This window comes from Meriones unguiculatus, chromosome 17, assembly GCF_030254825.1.
Source record: "Meriones unguiculatus strain TT.TT164.6M chromosome 17, Bangor_MerUng_6.1, whole genome shotgun sequence".
Taxonomy (NCBI): Eukaryota; Metazoa; Chordata; class Mammalia; order Rodentia; family Muridae; genus Meriones; species Meriones unguiculatus.
Genome location: NC_083364.1, coordinates 74,590,968 through 74,611,884, shown reverse-complemented (window position 1 = coordinate 74,611,884; position 20,917 = coordinate 74,590,968). Strand labels below are relative to the sequence as shown.

The window sequence follows — 20,917 nt, the reverse complement described above, 5'->3', positions numbered from 1 at the left end:
GATAAATTTTCATTATCAAAAAGCATTGACATACAACTACAGCAACAATTACATCAATATTCCTCTTCAATGTAAGATAAATCTCAAAATTACTTGGCATATATCCTACTTTTATGTGCTAATTTAATTATGCAAAATTAGAATTTAAATTATATTTGTGCCTATGACAAAATGATTTTATGAAGATCTCAAATCACAAGTGTTTAGATTAATAGCAATAATAAACTAGAGAAAACCATTATCACAGTTTTTCTGAATTGATTATAAGTTAGCTTACTTTCTACTTTTCATAAAACTATTGACTACTGATTCAAAAAAAAAAAAAACCTTTTCATTTTTCCCTGTGGAGAAAGCTATTTCAATCTGAGACATAGACCTTGACACAGGAATGAGTGGAGGAGATTGAGAAGGAGGAAGAGGACAGAGAAGGGGAAGAAAAGATAAATTTTAAAATATTTCCCACTGAATCGTTTTGATTGAGAGACATTCTGGTTTCACGTGGCCCACAAAGGCTGGTAGGTAAAGTTGTGGTGCACTCCTGACCAGACACAAAGGGGAACAGCTGTGTCCTGAGATGAGCCAGAAGATAATGGATGAGTACTAATATTAACCATATTTTACTTTGCTGTAGGGAGACAAAAATTAAACCAGCCAGATTTCAACCTCATCATAAAAAAAAAAGAAACAAAACATTCAGCTTGAGAGTGAAAACTATTCATCTTTATTTACCAATTCATTGGTATTGTCTATTTCATTTTTCACAGACTATTTAAAGTATATAAATAGTGCTCCTGGGAATTGCACACACATACAAAATAAACTTTCATAACAAAAGGCCAGGCAATGCCATATGCACTGGGCAGAAAATATGAGAGCAAACTAGAAGCAATCACATCACCTTTCCACATTTAATCTTCTGACATGAGAAGGAAAGCATCACACAGGGGAGAAAAAAGGAACTTCACATGTAAGTCTTTAGATTATATTCTCTTTAGAGTAGAAGAATTAGAGGAAAGCAGGCAATTAAGATCTTTTCATTGGTGTCCTCTATTCGTCTGAGCCACAGACATACAAGAGAACATGATCCAATTTCATTTGTTTGCTGGTACACTTTACAACGCCGTCTGAAAACCAACATGGTTTCAGCCAGGAGTTTAAACACACTTGATCATCGGAAAGAAGCAACAAGAGACTCATGCAGAAAAAGCAATTATCCCAGTGGGAGCACGTGGCTCTCCGCACAGCTTGGGGGGCTGCCAGCTGAGAACACAGGCCAGGGAGAATTCTGTCTAGGACTGTGGCAGCTGCAGTTCTCTGCTGCTTCCGTCTCTTACTGAACTTCACTGCTTCCTCCGAGCAATTTATAAATTGGGAGTGGGCTGTTTTCGCAGCAGCAGAAGTGCACCTATGATAATTTGATGACAGACTACATCGAGCCTAGCTAATTGCAGGCAAGTGGAAGGCACCCTGCAGAGACACAGTTAAGTTAAAGGGAGAGGATGCTTTTCATTGTGGGGGATAAATTAGGACCTTTCTATACAATGTGAGCACACCACCAGAGCACCTATTTATGAAGCGTGATTTAAACAAGGAAAGAAAGAAGAAACGCGGGCTTCTTAATGCCTACCTAGTTTGCTTGCTTAATTGGGGCTAAAAAACAGAAATGGAAGACTTGAATTTGGCATTTTCTCTTGCAAACCCATTTTTTTGGACCTTTCCAGTACGGCGCCTAAAACAATCAAGGGGACACCCTCCAGCCCCTCTAATTTATAATATGCCAAAGTCCAGCCGGCAACTGTGGACTGCTGATGAAATGGAAAGCAGATGACCCAGCATAAGCTTTTAGCTGATTTCCAAGGTGTCTGATTCTCAAGCCATTTAGATTAGAACCCAAAGTGAATCCTGTAAAAGCAAGCAATATAAAGAGTGGTTTTGTCATAAAGTAGCCTTTTCAAGCCATCTCCTAAAAGCAAGGGAGCTGATTGGCTTTTACGTCTATGAAAATTCTAGGCAGATTACATGGTAGTATTCAGCTTGGATATGAAAAATTAATTTAGCCCACAGCTATTAAACTTAATGTATTATTTCCTTCACAGGTCTCATGAAACAATGTCCTGCTGTTTTAAAGGTAAAAACAAAGTCTTATGGGCAATTTTCACTCTCCCACAAAACCAGGTTTGCTTTTTATCACCTCATCCAGCCATCTGGCTATAATTCTGAATTTACATATAGTCACTGCTAAGACAGCCTGAAATAAAAATCTATGGAGGAATTATGACTATGCTCTAGAAATAAAGATGACAAATGTTCATAGTATTTGAGAAGAGAAAAGCTCATTTTCAAACTCTTGGCTCCTTTGAGTTACAAGGACACAAGCTGAAAATACTTTCCCAACAGCAAACCCGTTTTTCTTTCTCTGCCTTCTTGTTAGGCTTACTTGTTCTCTACAGTTTTGCTTGAGTGTGAGGATTTCCTTCACCACCAAATACTTTGCAAAGATAATGCTTTTTCCAGGGACCTGGTGTAATTTGTAACATTCGCTTACATTCTGAAGACAGAGACCCACAGTTGAGTGTAGCAGGGATTCTTGGACTTGGAAATACAGTGGCCAGACTGACTTGACTAAAAGGTATCTTTAATTTTCAAATATAAAAAAGCAACAGGACTATCTAATATTATTAACAAAGTTCCTTTACAAGTACAAACATGTTTGTAAAAGCTGCGGATGGAAATAAAGTTTGAGCTACAGCTGGTAGTGTTTTCATCTCAGAATATCAAAGAGGTACAAGAGAAACTTCCAAGTAAACAGCTTAATTAGCAAGCTAGTTAATTAATCAAATGATTGAGCCCATAGGACTAGAGGTATAAATTCCAAACCCATAGAATGGATTTCTTTCTTTTCTATTATTGAACACAAAACTATTCTAGAATGTATCTCATTGATTTGGCAATTCTTTGCCTCAATCATTGAGGGACAGATACATAAGAATAAGTCAAATCACTCCTATATTCCTCAATGTTTTGTACATATATATATATGTATATATATGTATATATGTATGTTTATGTAGATATGAAGTATGATCACTTATTTACCCATGTTAGATGGATGTAATCCTTTGGTAACACAAAGACTGAATGAGAGTTCAAACTTTGGCATTAAGTTTGAGCATTCGCTGCTCTTGAGAACTACGGATGAACTCATGGTCCATAAAAAGTAAAAATAAGTGATTCCTGTGGGCTTGTACTTCTGTAGTGTTCTATGAAAACAAAAACAAAGGAGAAAATTACTTATTTAAAAATATTTAAAAAATCATTTGGGTTGCCATCAAAGGCATACTCTTACAATCATATGTGGTTCAGTTCCATGGCCAAGACAAAACCACACTGACGAGAAAAACATTGTGAAGAGCATCAAGGGACTCTAGGTTGCTAGGATGGAATTACTGATTGTGCCTGACCTTGGTCCAATTATCAAGGAGGCTTCAGTTGCTCTTGACCTATGTCTAAACTATGCTGTTAGAACTTGGAGTTAAAAATCAGAATTTTGTAAATCCTAGGTTGATTCCAGACAAAAAGGTAACCTAGCCAGGACCTTTGGCATTACCAGGTCATTGTACCAGAAGTGACGGCAGTCAATGGGAAGATTTAGGAGCAAAATAAAATCAGAGGTAAAATGTCATTTACCATCTTTTTTTTTTTTTTTTGAGAAGGGGATCTGTCTTCTACACATGATATACATTCTGTGATGACTAAAACCTCATCTTAACTTCAGGATGTAAAATACACAGCATTTATATATAAAACATTATCTGCATTTTCCCACAGCAACTGCATGAGTATAAACTTATCATGATGTCAGCTGTTTTTCTTCAGACAATGCTTAATAGTCTAGAGCTCAAGTTCATAACAGACTTTTATACTACATTGTGGAAGTCAAATCCCAATTCTGATCACTTTCCCTAACAAATGCACGTCAATTTTCTGAGGTTTGTCTAGGAATTTTAAATGACTTAATAATCACAAAACCATGATTAGGAAAGAAAAACCTCTGTCTTATGTGCAAAATGCCTCTAGTGGCTCTCTGTAGGGAAGTAAGTACACTGTGTGGGGCAGGTTGGGACAGTACACGGACCTTTTTCCTCATCAAGTCTGCGGCAAGCTTAATCAATATCCTAATGTGTTCACAGAGCAGTCTGTGTGACCCAATATTTATCAGAATTATGATGTCTTGTACCTGTGGTGCAGCCCATTGCTGTATGAAGTCTTTAGTTTTACAACCTACTTACAGTGAAGATACATTCTATTGTTTGTTTGTTTTTTGGATGAGGCAATTAACAGTCAAGGAATATGAAAAATTTGTTGCAGGTCATTCTGTAAGTGCCCTGAATCTCATTCTGCACACATACAAAGCAAAGCTTCCGTAGTGTGCTTTCTTTTGGAAAGACATAAGGAACTTATATTTTCTTGGCTTCTCATGACCTAAGGCACAGATCTGCAAGATCATGCAAATGGATGGAAATACTGAATCCAAATGACTAGATGTACAGATAAATGTGATCCCAGGGCTTCACTAGTGTGTTAGACTCAGGGTCCCCTTTTCAGCACATGACAGACTTGAGCCCGCCTGATAGGGAAATCCAGTCTAATTGTCCTTAATCCATGTAGTGGTCATGGGAATAAATGTGAACATTTATAGCCCATATTGCATGTGTTGTTTTGAGGGTGTGGAATTAGGGAAATTTCCCACATTAGCTACTGTGCAGAGAGAAGGGCGCTCTTGCTCCCAGGTAAATACGAGTTTACTCTTGCAGCATAGTCAGAGTTGAGACAGAATATTTATAGCTTTTGTAATGAAGATGGGTAACTCTGATATGATCTTTGTAAGTACGATGCAGGGTTCTGTAGAATGGTGTGATATATCTGAATGAGAGAAGAGTGTAAAAGGCAGCATCAGAAATAATGGTTTGCTTTATCCTCTCAAGGAGAAGAATTTCCATTATTTTCAACCAGTTTTCTATAAATTGAGCTCAACTTCTCTTGAGATTTTTCCATAGAACTGGATCTTAACCTGAGCCTGGTTCTAACACAATCAGCCTGCTAAGCTTCACCTTCTAAGCACCTACACATTTTTAAGATTTAAGAAGAGAAATTCTGTACCATCTGGTAGTAATTCCGTTAATGTACACCAGATTATTTTACAAGTGTATGATTTATCATATTATCAAGTTCTTTGGTTTTTAAGGAGATAAAAACTGAAGAGGTCAGATGTTACCAACTGCTATTTGGTTTAAGCAACTGGTCCTTTATACAAAGGAAAAGCACAATCAGAGTTAGGGACTTTGGCCTAGGAATGAAAATTGAAATTATTCTGGAGGGAGGATGGCGTGGACACCATAAAGAAATAAAGTTAACTTTGGCCAAGCATAAATAGAGATCCCAGGTCCTTTCAAAAGGTTCAGATGAACAGTAATTTAAACCTGAATGCCTTCAAATGTTTCTTTGATTTCTGCATTTGGGGCCGCTTTTAAAGAAAGAAGGCCTTGTACAATCAGTGAACTTTGGAATGTACTACTTTAAAAAGAAGGTTACAATTCATTTTGTTTGAGGTAAACAGAAAGAAACAAAATGCTGCCTGGCCATCATGCACAAACACAGATAAGCGACTTGCAAAGCAAACTGTCTAAACACAAAGGCTTTCCCAACCCCATGCTGATATCAGTGAACTTTTCCAATTCAAAGATAAGATTTATAGGCAATGCTTTCAAGTAAATTTAAAGCTACTTTTTTTTTTGAGAAACATTTCATTTGAGATTAATAGAACATTGAAAATAAAATAAACGGGTTAGAGCACCATCCTTGAACCCACAAATGATTGTCTTTAATTTGGCAAGTGACTTCAACCTATAATTAAACAAAGTGCTCCCAGACTCGAGCAAAATTCCACTAGTCCATGGCAATTTGGAGAAAATTTACTAGGCTGATCAGATATATCAAAGTGCTTAGCACTGAAGGAACTGAAGCCGCAGAAGTAAGCGTACTCTGCAGGCAGCAAACAGAAAGCCAATAGCATTTGTGTTTCTGCTTTCTGTGCTCGCGGAGCAGGCTGACCTCAAAAGCCTGCTGCAGGAAATGCCCTTTGGCCACCGGTGCTCATTTTGTACAGTTACATCTCTTGGGATAGGTGCTCCTCACTGATAATTAGCCTGAATTATGAAGTCTCACTTTTTTGGGGGGAGGGGGTGATTAGAAGAATTCTGGGAGCCTCCTGTGTGAGGGATTCACTTAGGCTGGAGGACTGAGGATGCTAATTAGAGGCACATGCTGACAACACTTAAGTAGATCAGTGCGGCAGTCATCGTGTTGTCTAACAGTCTGGATACGTTTGGGTGGCACTGGCATTTTGAGAAAAAAAATAATAGTAAAAGCTGGTTTAGAGGAAACCAATTTGAGAAAAAAGCAAATAATCAGAAGAGTAGAGTGTTGTCAGAAGACTTAATAGAATAGTAAAACTGAAGCAGGATAGAATATTAATGTATTTCCATATCCAAACAGCATGAGGTTATATAGGCTGATCACACATGTGAAGTCATTTATATACAAGGAAGTGTAACACATTACTCAGAGTATTTTCCAAACTGCTAAAGATTACTTACTAACATAAAAATACATCGCCTCTGCTCTGGCTTCGGCCACTTTAACTCTGCTACTGGACATACTTGCATTGTCTCTGTGGTTCTCGAGCCAGCGCCCATCGATTTGTAAGGATTTTCCAAGTAATGCTAACTTGGTGTCCTAAAAGATCTGGACAAGACTATTGTGCAGACAGACTACACAATACCAAGTCTACAAAAGACATATGTTATACAAGACCTAAGTTTGACATAATTTATGAACCAGTGGACCAGGATATGCTATAACTTCACAAATTTTTGGTTTTGTTTTCATCTGTTTAAATATCTTATTTTGCAAATTGCTTTAATTAATTAAGTCAAATTTTGCCGGTCTCTCACCATTCACAAGTTCCCACACTCTCTGGTTGATCTGGAAGTCACAAATTGACAATAGCCTCGAACTACTGATCTTCCTGCCTCCATTTCCCTAGTACTAGGAAATACAGGCCTGAGCCACCATATCCTGTTCACATGGTACTCGAGGTCAAACCCATGGCCTCGTGCATGCTACACAAACAATCTATCCTGTAAGCTACATCCTTAGCCCTTCACAACTTATTAGTACAAAGTGAACAAGAACTGAAACTCAAGACAATTGGATATATAATAACTTAAAATGAGAGTTCTCATCCATTCTGAACTCTTCCAACTCCTTTATTCTCTCTCCACCTAGGCTACATCATTTTGTTCTTCCTCTACCTTCCTTTCTCGTTTCTCTGCCTGCCTTCTCCCCTTTCCTAGTTTCTCCTCCTTTTACCTTTTTTCCACTTTTCCCCCTTGCTTGCCAATCTCTTCACCTCCCTTCCTGCCTACCCCTCCCCACCCTTCCCCTCCTGTTCTTACTATTAACTTAGAGTCATATGTATGCTAGGTAAGTACAATACCAGTGAACTACAGACTCCATCCAAATCAGACTGGGGACACTAGTATAATTTAATTCACAAAAGGGTCATGATAAATATGTAGGTACTATGCTATTATTTAGTTAAGTACAAAAGGAATTGTGGTTTCAAACTGTGAATTTTAAATCACTACAACTAAGTGCAAAAACATCTTTATTAATCAAATGAGAACCATGACAATCAATACATTTTGTAATGAAATAATTAATCCCATCAAGCTGTCAATCAATGTTAACCATTATAAGCTTCTACTAAAAGACAAACAGGAATACAGGTATTCCACTCAAGATGCCTCATATATAAGAGACAAATAATACATAAATCAGGATTTGCAGCAGAACTAAGAAGAATATTTGGAAAAACAGAGGAAAGACCTGAAAGAGAAAACTAGTGTGGGTATTTCAGGTATGATGTGACAGAAGACTTCTCTGAAGAAGCAGCTTCCAAATCGAGAATTGAGGGGTTATGGAGACGGCTCACCAGTTGCACAGCTTGCAGCAAAAGCCTGATGACCAGAGTTCAAGGTAGAATCCAAGTGAAACCCAGACACAATGGCTCAAATCTCTAATGTTAGTATTTCTGTGGTAAAATAGAAGGCTGAAGTAGGAAAAATGGCCAGAACTTTCGCCAGCTGATATGCGAACCAGTGATAAAAAACAACAACAACATGAAAGACCCTCTGCTACCTCTGCTAAACAAGGGGAAGGTAAAGACTTGAGGCTGTCCTTGAACTTCTACATCTGCCCCGTGCCATGTGTTCCCACCACCACCTAAGCCAAGAGAACACCACATACACACACACACACACACACACACACACACACATTCACTCTCACACACACACAAAGTTGTGAGGTGAAAATTAGTTAAAAAGTAGAGGGTGAAGGAGTCAGAACATTCTAAACAAATAAAGTAACAGAAGCAAAGACTCATAAATCAACAAAAAGCTTAGTAATCAAAAATTTCAATAAGAACAGTTGCCAAATCCTCATTAGAATATCTTACAGCCATCTAGCTTAACATATGTGTTAGAATCAGGAATGTCTTAGTTTATTGCAATCCCTCTGAAAGGCTTTGCGTTCACAAGTAGATCAGAAACAATGGGCTTTCTTTACCCTAGTTTTGTATTCAAATTCAGCTTTGTATTTGCTGGATCTATGTGTAATTATGTAGATCTGAAAGTGTGTGAAAGGCTCAGAATGCTCCTTGGGAACATAAACCATCATTTCTCAACCAGCCCTCTCTTCTGAATCATAGAATTTCTCAACTTCCCTAAGGATGGAGTCTAACTAGAAGCGTTCCTGATGCATGGGAAAAAAGTTGATTCAGTCTGCACAGTGGCTGCCTTAGGCATTTTAGCTCATTTCCCTGCGAAATCCCACAGCTGATGCTTGCCATTTCAGAACACCGCTGGACAAAAGACTTGCATCAGTTTCCTCATCCCAGTATTATTCTAAATTCCTTACACACTCATCATGTTCACCCTAAGTACTGAGGGCAATTCTCTGGAAATGAATATTCTCAGCATTGTGAATCTGGTATAGATCCAAATATTGGCAAAGCACATATAAGACAAGATATACTTTACATAGATTTAAAGTATGACTTTTCTCACCATATACCCACATGAACTATAGGTAGTATTAGACAATTAATTTGACAGATGCAAGAAGAAAAGGAAGTTTATGCAGACTAAATAACTTCCATAGGCTCATGACTGTAAGTGTTGAGTCCTGGAATTTATAGTTTGGCTTTATAATGCTCAAGCATGTACTTATTCTATTGATACAATGTTCCAATTATAAAATTTGAAAATGAAGCGATTAGACACAAATTTATTTTTAATTAATTTGTATAATTCTTTCAAAGATATAATTGACTTTACTATCATGAGTAAAAAATTATGTTTTTTTAAACAAATAAAGTACATAAAATGCATTAACTACATGTAAGATGGGCAGGAAAACATCTATTTTTAGCTTGCCATCCCAGCTTCCTTTGACATTTATGTAAAAGTACTACCTATTTATTTTACAGGAACCCAAATTCAATTTCTCAGGGAAGTGGGACTCTACATCATCAGCTGTGGTAAATACAATGATTTCCTCTAGAAGTGTAGTGGGGGAAAGGAAGCAATGGACATTGAACAATGAAGGAACTGAAGAACAGAGGAAAATACTGACTGAAGGAAGGGAGGAGGAGCAGATGGTTCAGGAAGAAGACATATGGGAATTGGAGGAGAGGAAGCAATTGGCAAGGTGTGGGCTGAATGCCAAATTTGTGAAGGAGCTGGCGGACACTGGGGATTTGGATGGGATGTGAGTCAGCTGCTTTTTACCCAAATATCACACCAACATGGGAAATCAAAGAATCCCTCAAAGACACAGGATGCAGAACAGGACTGGAAAAACTTATGACATGTCTCATCTCAGCAATTCTGTCTCTTTAGCATGGGGGGGGGCGGGTGTTTGCTAAATTGCTAAATCAGTGTTTGAATGAATAACCGAATTTGCCCACAGCTCCATTACTGATATTTTCAAATCTTAGTTTTGCTTGTGAAAGAAACAACACAGATAAGACCTTCTATTTATTTTTAGTTACTTTTCCTAATCTGGGGTAGTTCAATGCTGATCATGCATAAAACTTCAACCATCTTGCATCAGGGGAGCCTGCTATTCCTGTTTTCTTAGATCTGACAGGTTTACACGGCTAGGATTTTCACTGCTACATACCAGGAGAGGCCTGAGAAAATGGTGAAGGCTGGTCACCATGTCTAAGGTAAAGCATTCAGAAAAGTCACAAATACGCTCATGTTAAAATTAACTGATATAGTGGGATTCTTTTTTCACATTTCTCAAAACTGGATCCAAATAAATAGATAGGTAGATAGGTAGGCAGTTAGATGGATGGAGAGAGAGAAAGAGAGAGAAAGTCCTGTCATAGATAGGAGGAGTAAAGCCTTTGGAGCCTTTGAGTCCACACGCCTTCTTAGGACGTTTTGGGAGATAATGGTGGCAAGGAGGATATGCCTCCCTGAATATGATACACAATGGTCGGTGGGGGAGGGGAAGACATTTCTTCATGTGGTGCAGCCACAGGTGAGGAGCCCATGCTTGTGTAAATGATAGGTCTCAACCCTGTCAGGAACCCTAAGAAACAAGATGGGAGACAGAAAAGAGGAAGGTCAGGAGGGATACAAGAGTGTGGGGGGTGGAGAGAGATGGGGTAGGAGGAAAAGGAATGAAGGAGAAAAGTAGAGGAAACCAGGAACAGGTGGAAAAAGGAAATTGATCAAGAAGTGGAGGTAAATAAGAGAGGACAATGGGGTGAACATACACAGTATGTATGTACGAAATGTCACCATGAAATTCATCATTATATAATCAATGTATGCTAACAAAATGGTTTCTGTTTGGACTAGCTATGATGGAAATAGTATAAAATTAGTTGATTATTATCTAAGTTACTTTTAAATCATGTAAAAACCTAGAAAATATAGAATATTTGTGACATGCTACCTGGAGGACAAGCAGAAAGAAGAATTTAAAGTTCAAGGGAAAAATTTTCTTAAAGAAAAGAGAAAAAGCATAGTATCATCTGGCTGCGACAATGTGCACCTGTAATTCAACAGCCTTTAGGTAGAATAGGTAGACCTTGCGGTGTTGGTGGTTAGCCATACCAGTGAGATCCCTGCCTCAGAAAGGTATGTAGTGACAGCAGAAGAAGAGTGACCTTCATGCCTGTCCTCCAAGAACTTGCACACGTGCACCTGCGCATACAGGCAAAACAATCCATACAGATACAGCACAAAAAATAAGAAAAATGAAAAAATACTTTCAGATAAAAGGCAGTGTCACAAAATGATATCGGGTCACACATTTAGCACAATCTACAGGGCCCCCCAAAAATGTTATCAATGAACAAGACATAGGTGCCTGATAATTGCTCCCTAGCCCCACTCCCAGCCAATTTGGAGGTGGCCACTGCCTTAGCAACAATACTTAGTCTTTACTTATCAGTGTTGTCGCTATCATTAAAAACATTACTACACACGGTGCTTAGAACCCAACCCTGAGTAAGAAGCTGCCTAAGTAAGCTTTTAACTGTCATCAAAGTGAAGTTAGAGATACCTTCTCCCAGCTGAAATGAAGATAGCTAAGTTAATGTGTGATCGAGTAGATGAAATGAGACCATATAAATAATCTACCATATAGCATGCGTATCATCACATAATAGTTGCTCAGTGGTTGATGTTTCTACAATGACCATTTCTTTTTTTCTTTTTTCTTTTTGTTACATTTTATTAACTTTGTATCACAGCCGTATCCTGCTCCCTCATTCCCTCCCAAACCCTCCCACCCTTCCTCCCTCATCTCCTCCCTGCCCCTTTCCAAGTCCACTGATTGGGGAGGACCTCCTCCCCTTTCATCTGACCCTACAATACCTATTTCTAAATTTGTAAATATTTGAAACTTTCAGAGAAAGATGGGTTTTAAAATTTGTTTGCACAGTACATTCAAAGAGGATTTAGATGCTAGTTTTCAAGTCAATAGTATTGACCCCTTATTTATTTGGTGAGTTTTGATGATTTATTACTAATTTTTCCTACTCATACTTATTTACTAACTTACAAAATTACTTTTGGTTTCTAGCCATTTGTTTTTAGCTGTATTTTATAAATACACACAAAATATTATTTTTTGCTAATAAATCAGTGTAAATTTTCTACCTCCTATTCATCATGCTATTTTTATATAAATTTCCACCATTTTGGAGAGAAGGTTATTAATGCACAAGATGTTTGCAAGGAGGCAGGAAGCTCATTAATCTTGGGAAGTAAACTACTCCAAGGCCTCAGGAAGTTCCTCAAACTGATCCTATTCACCAGGCCCCTCTTCCTCCATGCTCATTTAAGCAGTAAGGACTGCTGAGAGACATTTTCAGACAATTCAAGAGGCTTAGAAGTGGCTCAGACTGACTAAGGTGTCTGCAAGACACTCTTAAACCCATCACACTGCCTGTAGGCTGTTCACTAAGTTTCAGAGTTACAGCTTTTGTGAGCTATCGCCATGCTGGAGTGGGCTTTTGGTGCTATGTCGGTCTTTGAGTCATTTATATTGCTGTATATAACCCTTCACTCATACTCCTCTGAGAATCCATGATAAAATTCATTGGGTAACCACTTTGAACTGTGGTGTTATCCTGACGTTGGTCTGTTGTCAGTTTTGTTTTGTTTTTTATCTGGGATAAATAGACATTTGTTTACTTCTTTCCAAGAACAGTGTCAATGTTAAACAACACATGCCTCAAGTTAAACTATATAATTTTTTGTCCTAGTGCAATGGTGTATTGGTGCCAGGACAAACTGCAGAAATCACAGTCTGTGAATGTCCTTGTTCTCTTCGTGAGGTCATCCAATATTTGCACATAACCCATTTTAATGTCTGACGTATGGATATTTAGGTCTACGCATGTGGGACTCTCAGACATGGAGGGTTATCTATACTGCCCTTGTTTTGTTAGCTACCTCACAGTTTCTACACAGTACTTTAATATGTTAGCATATAATACATTGATTCTTATAAAAATCAAGAAGACAAAGACTCTTCATTAAAAAAATCAATTATTTCATGAATCTCTGTGCCTGCAATTCCTGCGATGACCACTAGGATGTCAATTATTTCACTGAGACAGTAGTTTGGGAAAGTGCTCTCCAAGGCACTTTATAAGTATGTGGCACCACCTACCCGCTGTAAACATTAAAGACGTAGTAGTGACTCATAGCAAACTTACAAAGAGAATACTAAATTTATCAATCATACAATATGTGGGAAACTTTCAGAGAAACTCATTTCCTTTGATAGTGTTTATCCATAACTGTTTCTCCTTCTTTAATATTCATTACCCATTCATTCAGAAATCCAAAATTATGGCACCATTTCTCTCAGTTAATTTAAGATCTATATGCCATCATTTATTGTAGTGAATCTTGTAAGTGACCAACTTAATGAATTGCATTTCTTAATAATCCAGAACAGTTTTTGTGGTAATTATTTTAAATTTAACTTTTCTTTAATTCAAAAGTAATTTGTTTATCTTAATTAATACAAAATTATTGCTTCATACTTGGCATTAAATTTTCTTTTTGATAGATTTACAAAATATCTTGGATTTAAATATAATATTTACAAAATGAAGTGAAATAAAAATATATCACTTTTATGAGATTTATTTTAACATTCTCATAGATTAAGAAGAGATTTTTAAGGCCTCTGATTCATCACATTAAAAATATTTATTAATCATGGCAGTTATAACTAACTCTCAAAGACATGAAGCAAGTCAATTTATCTAGTCTGACAAGAACACTACTTCTGTATCTCTTACTTTAAGTACTTGTGTCTATTAAAAAAAGAGAGAGAAGAAAAAAATACCTGTGACAAACAGCATGTGAGGCCTCTTTTATTCTCAGGGATACATGCCAAAAGAGTTTGAAAATACTCTTGTGTCATGCAGAAAAGTAGGAAAATGTAATTTATATGCCTCTGGTTTATGAGCATCATGGATCTAAACTTTGGCTCAGAATCTAGGTCATTGTGAAGAGAAATGACTAAAGAATATCCAAAATACAGGTGCAGCTACAATTCAATGACATGTTTTCCCTTTGTGCGGGTGTGTCTTTGTTCTCACAGCTGGAAGATGTGTGCTTTAAATTTTCCACAAAGAATTGCCACCACATTAAAGAACTCTAGGAATTCCTGCAACCTGAATTGCAGCAATAACTGGCTATCTTCAACTGTCGTTCATAAGGATGTTTTGTACTATTATCTCCCGCTTGTCAGTCCTCAACACGGTGGGCAAGGCACATTAATAATGGAAATGAAAACAGTCACCTGAATCCAAAGCTTAGGAAAGGAACACCACACAAAATATCGGATCACCAACATTTTCTAAATGGCTTTTCAGATTTTGAAAAGAAGAATGAGTCATGCATTCTACTGATAATCTATTTTTTTTTTGTTTTCATCATTTCATTTACTTTTGCTATTTTTTTTTGCTTTCATCCTTCAATTTACCTTTGCCCAAAGGGAGACAACAAAACAAAAACAAGTATGATCTAAATAAGAACAGAGTTTCTGAAACCAAACTGCGGATCTTTAGCCTACGCATTTATCTATGTATAAAAATGTGCATTTTACTTCTAGTATTGTAACAGTTCAATGGTCATAATTTATACAAAACGCACAGATGGCCCAGGGAGTAGTAAAATTTCAGATGTTACTACTTCCTGGCATATGGAACACTATTGTGGATCAGCATTTTGGCAGCATTTGAATGATTTTAAAATTATTTATACATCAACACCTTGGCATCAATTCATAGTCATAGGTTGTTACATCTTTAAATTATCTGATTCCTGATTAGAAGTGATTTTTACATTGCTTCTACACTGCTGAAGGGATAGAGGGGCTGGTGGTTTTGAGTTAGCGGAGGGCATCCCTCTGGGCATTGAAAATAAATATGGTACGCTAATAAATTAAAGACTGGCAAAAAATCATAAACCTGTCTAATACAATATATGAAGTGGGAGGAATTTCTAAGATTTTGCCTTAAAAAAAACCCTGAATTTACTACATCAGGTTTAAGCTACGAATGTTATAAAAATGAACACATACATATTAGAACACATAAAATATAATCTTAAAATTTAACTGGAACATTTACAATTTGTAACCTATCATATTGTAGTGTATAAAGAGTCCTGTCTAGTCTGTGCCCAGTTTCACTATTTTCAACACTGCCCTCCCCAATGAGAGTTGTCAGAGTCATATTTGACTGACACCAAGTTCTCACGTGTAGAGGTCAAACCTTAGTCCTCACATTATTTACCTACCAGCTGTAACTGATTCCCCACCCCAGATCCTCCTTAAAGCTCTGGACAGCCCACCTGGCTTCTTTATTTTTATCCAGTTTAGATTTCTGCTGCCTTTTTGTTTGTTTGCCTTTCATCCCTGTATCTCTTCCTTTTGGTCTAGACTCTTCCCTAAGTGATGTCAGTTTCTAACCCGGAAACAACCGACAGGCCCTGGTGAGTTTCACATGCATCAGAATAGTCTACTTGATGTCAAGAAAACTGTCGTGACTTCTGTCAGCAATTTGAGTCTACATCCATCCTACATGCTGGTCAAGGACACAGAGTTGAGGGCTGCGAAGTCCTGCAGCACACAGTTCAAGTCTTAGGCCATGAGCTGTGTTCCACGGTCTAAGTTGACCTATCTGGAGAGTGCTTAGCTGTAAAGAAACAGTGTAGTTGAGACTCACTTAAGCACTGGCATTTAATAAAGTTAGTTTTCACTTAAAATACATGAAGCAAAAATAGTCAAATAGATCTGCCTGAGAAGCCGGGCTCGGCCTTTCATGTCCTCCAAGGGAGGAGAAGACTACATAGTAATGAGTACTTGTAGGCTTACCACAACTTAATTTATTACCCAGCCTCAACCTCAAGTCTGAATTTCTGACTCATATGCCCAACTGCTTATTTCACATATACTTAGATCTTTTATGAGCATTTGAACATCACCATGTCTGAACCTCGCCTCCTGGTATACCTTACCCCAGTCATCTATGACCAATGCACCACAGTGAACGGCACCCCCATATTCTGACTTTCTCGGGCCAACCCATAAAGGTATGCCCCGGCTCTTCACTTCTTATATGTGATTCCCAAGATATTTGAATCTTGGGTACTGCTTTGCAATATATCCAGGATATACTGACTAATGACTTCTCTCAGCATCTCCTTCTAATGGGTTGGTTCAACCTACCATTTATTTATCTCATGTCTGGATTACTGCAAAACTCCCAATTAATCTACCTGCTTCTGAGGAGGCCACCATTCATACCTTCTGATCTCATAGTGACAACCTACTCCCAACCTTACCTAAAGGAATATATAAAATATCTGCACTGTCTGTAAGGTATTACAAACTAGGCCATTTGCTGTTTACAGACAGTACATTTTGTGACACTTTCCTTTGCTCACTCTAATCAACCACATTATTTTTTCTTTGCTCCTTTAGTGAAAATGTCAGTTGAATACCACCTTAGGATCTAGAATCACCTGCTCTGTCTGATCAAAATACACATTTCCTGAATATCTGTACATTTCTCTACTTATTTCTCCCCATATTTTTTTTCGAGACATTCAATGATCAGCCTTTTAATGTTACACACATTTCCAATCTCTAATGGATCCTTCTCTGCCTTTGCTTATATTATTTTTTAAATAATGTTGTACAGTTTGAATATTACACAATTCAGTTAGATAGTTGTTTTTTGTTCAGGGTACTCAGCATAATTTAATTAATGTTACATCTGTGGTACGGAGAATTTTGTCTTTAATTTGCATTAAATAAAAATGGGTGTTCAGAAGAAACTTGAGAAAGTTGAAGATAATAACCATTTGAGTGAGTCTGAATTGTTAAGGCAGGGAACTATAGAGAGTGTGTACTAATATCATCGGGAATATGATTTAAGGGTAAAATATTTTTATGTTAATGCTACATAAAACCCAAAGGAATTATTATCACCAAGCACAGAAATGTTTGTTCTCAGTGTCTATTCCCTGTGCTCTTGATTTCATTTCTTCAAGCAAATGTGTCACACAGTTTTCACTTTGTGACTTTTCAGTGCTTCTTAAAAGTTGATAAAGCAGAGTTATCTTATTCCAATTTCCAGACTTATGAAAAACTTTTGAGTTTTTTTTAAGTCATACTGATTTTAAGTAAGATCAGTGCTGAGAAAAAAAAAGTTTTATTTTCTTCCCTAAATATGAGTCTAGCCAGTTATGCTTTACCTCTCTCCTGCTGAGTTATCATACTTATTGATAAATTGGTTGTTTATTGATAAATGCTTGACTAGGACAAGCATTTCTTAGATGCATATGATGTGTTATGACTTCTTTAATAAATTTTCAGTAGTCTTTTCCTTACATAGATACTTTCTCCGGTCAAGATATTCACAACAGACAACATCAGCATTTATGAAAGAAAGGAAATAAGAGGGAGGACCTAACAATCATAGAATGGCACAGTCAGAACATGAATGAGAGCACTGACTGAGTGTTTGATTAAGGTGTTTTGTGAACACTTATAGGACAAATAGGAGAAAGCCACAAAGAATCATCCCTGATATAAAAAAGACAATGCATCACATCCCTGAAAAGGGGACTAAAATCTGACCTACAATCATGGGGTTTTATTTTGTAATGAGGAATAGTCATAACTTACTTACTTAAGAATGAGAGTGTATTTTTCAGAAGCCATACTACATGGAAGAGAAAAGAAATTTGAAAAGGAAATTGTGCTACAGCAAACTCTTGAAGCAACTGAGGAGATCTCTTGGAAATATCTTATGTAAGTGAATTCTGTAATAACGTTAACTGTAAATACACAGAACTATAAATACATGGAAATGGTCTAAGCTTCAAGTAACCACAATAATTATGTCTGTATAGAAGTATCAACTCTTATACTTTAGATTTGGAAATATATTTTCTTTCTCTTACTAACCTCTAGAAACCATGCATTTTCATCACTTATTTTTACATCTATACAAGGAAAATTGAAATATATTTCTTTTAAAAGAAGAACTGAGAAAGAAAGCTAATGCAAGGCTTTCTTGCCAAGAACCGATTTCCATATCCTCTTTTGCTTGGGTAATGATGCACACAATTCCCCTGCAGATGTTGTCTGCCTCTGGATTCAGTACTCACAGTGATTCTTTCATCTTTATCATCCAGGGGTGAGCCATCCTTTTTCCAGGAGATAGTGGGCTCTGGATGGCCCCGAGGAGGCTGGCATTCCATTACTGCAGGCTCACCTACTGCCACCATGACATCTGAAGGGTTTTGTCTGAAGTCATCCCGTAGTACTGTAGGAAAAAAGATTAAATCATCACACTCAATGATGAAATATACAGTCCTTATCTCTGCATGTCAGCAAAAGTGACATTTATTAGAATATACTTCCATTAATAGCTATCTCAACACAGCTTCAAGAACACCTATTACCAGCATTTGCTGCTTAGAGAAGGTGCTTGTCCCTTAAGCGTACTCAGAAAGGATTATTTCATACTCTTCACAGGCCAGCAAGCTTGTGCACTCTGCTGCTTCTTATCCTCACAGTTAGTGTTTCATCTGAATTGCATGTCTCTTCTGCCCACCACTTACACTGCTTTCTTCCATATGCTAATGACTATAACTGAACGGAATCCTTTACTTACAGGAAACTTCAGGACAATGCTTTCTAGCTACTATTACATCAATTACATACACACAAACAAAAATTTGAATGAAGAGACTTCAAAGCATACAGTTCATCGATTTTGTAGGCACTTAAATTATCGTAGAATACTGTATTACTAATATAATTTACATATAGTCACTATGAAAACTCCACACATGTTTGCCAATGACTTCAAAATCAGTGGTTTTTTTTTCATTGTCACAAGGTTGGAAGACATTAGAATACGCATTATAATTAGCAATGGCATCATAAGTTACATCCACAGTTATTTTTGTTAGGCAGTATTTTACTAACCCCACAAACCTATTTAGAAGTAAATAGACTATTAATCTCTTTTACATTGTAAACTTTAAATTTTAAAGGAATAAACAATTTATTCCTGTCATCTCAACTGGACAGGAATATATTATTAACATAATATAAGATAAGCAGCATCATTTATTTAGTGACTGTAGAGGTAAACGTGGGAAATTGAGCAAATAGTGTGCTCTACAAATGGTTCCTACAGTAAAATTGTCCTCAATACGTTGATAATATCAAGAGATTCTGAACTACTTGTCATCAACAAGCCTTAAATCACAAGCATGTTCTTTGCTAGATAATCTTGAAGACATTATTTATATCCCACATTTTAACCTACAAAGCATGGAAGAAGACATACTCATCAACACAACGTCAAATAAATGCTTAACTTTTTCATACTTATTTTCCTTCACCCTGTGTGGACTAAAATACGAGCCATCTTCATAAACTAACTTAAGGGGACACTTAAAATGTTTATTTGTAAGTTAATTACATAAATCTAGACTGAACAGTGCTTATCTTTAAAAACTACTTAATTGAATTTTAAAACTAAAGTTGTGTATTAGAATGAATATATTTTCATCCCTGTGGCTTTTAAAAAAATGCTTTAATAGATGAAACATTATGATACTGAAAATTAATACTGAAACCATCAATCAAAATAAAATCAACCTGAAATTTTGCTCTCATATCCTCAAATAAACTGTCTCCCAGTAGTTTATTTCTTTCCTTTCCTTTCATTTGTGCTAACCACATTCATGTAGCTTTGTAATCCATGAGATTCATGCAAAACTAGGTTTATCCTCCATCCTGAAACAACTTTAGTGTAACAAGAACATGTTAGCCCATAGAAAATGCTTCAAAGACAGGCTTGCTTCCTATCTTTGGAACAAATAATGAAAAGAGAAAGAAAAGGAACTATGCCCAAACTGTGAGAATAGTTACTTTTATACTATATGCTCTTAAAACAGTGCAGATACAAAGTACATCTTGTTGGAGTAAGATGTCTTCATTACCTCATTAAAAAAAATAAACAGCTTGAAGGCTTTCACCATTTATAAGCTATATTGTTATTAGGTGTTAAGAAGGTAAAATAAACAAAATGTACAGTTTATAGAAATTAACTGGCCTTAATAGGCAACAACTCTCATACTGGATCATGTTACTAATCTGAGACAGCACCCCTGAAATGTTTGAACACCCCTCAAACACCAGAAAGAAAACATCTTTCAAATGAAAGCAAATATGCTATACAATTTTTCCAAGCGGCAGATTTAAAACAATCTTGCTCATACTTTATCTTATTTATAAATTAAGATCATATCACCAATAAGCCAATAAACAGTAAAACATCTTATGGAAATATCAAAGGTTTAAGATCAGTCAAGCTGTACTTTCCACTTATCATATTATTTGGGCTGTTTTTACAGTGCATGATAGAAAACTAATAAAGCATAATCCATTAAAGATTGTTGCTTAGATAATGCTCATGTAATTATTTTTGCAGCTGTAAAGTATAAAAATCCATTAATGCTATGGCTACAGGCAATGTTTCATAAAAGTATGAATTTAAGACTTTCTTCTTCTATAAAAATATTATTTCTTACCTGCACTTGTCTTGAAATTTTCCTTTTAAGGAAAATATTATATGTCATATTATTAAATGACATTATTTTTAATTAAATTGTCCAATAAAAAACCCATGGGCATATGTAAGTAATTAAAAAAATTA

The 20,917-nt window shown here is 36.6% G+C and overlaps 1 protein-coding gene across 9 annotated transcripts in view; it reads right to left on the bottom strand.

The window, feature by feature from the left end:
* Robo1 (roundabout guidance receptor 1) overlaps nucleotides 1-20,917 on the bottom strand; it is a 1,064,494-nt gene that overhangs the window by 128,176 nt on the left and 915,401 nt on the right. For all 9 annotated transcript variants that reach the window (XM_060370628.1, XM_060370629.1, XM_060370634.1 and 6 more), the window contains one exon: nucleotides 18,351-18,508. In XM_060370628.1, coding sequence (XP_060226611.1) covers nucleotides 18,351-18,508 — 158 coding nt within the window. The remainder of the gene's footprint in view (nucleotides 1-18,350; nucleotides 18,509-20,917) is intronic.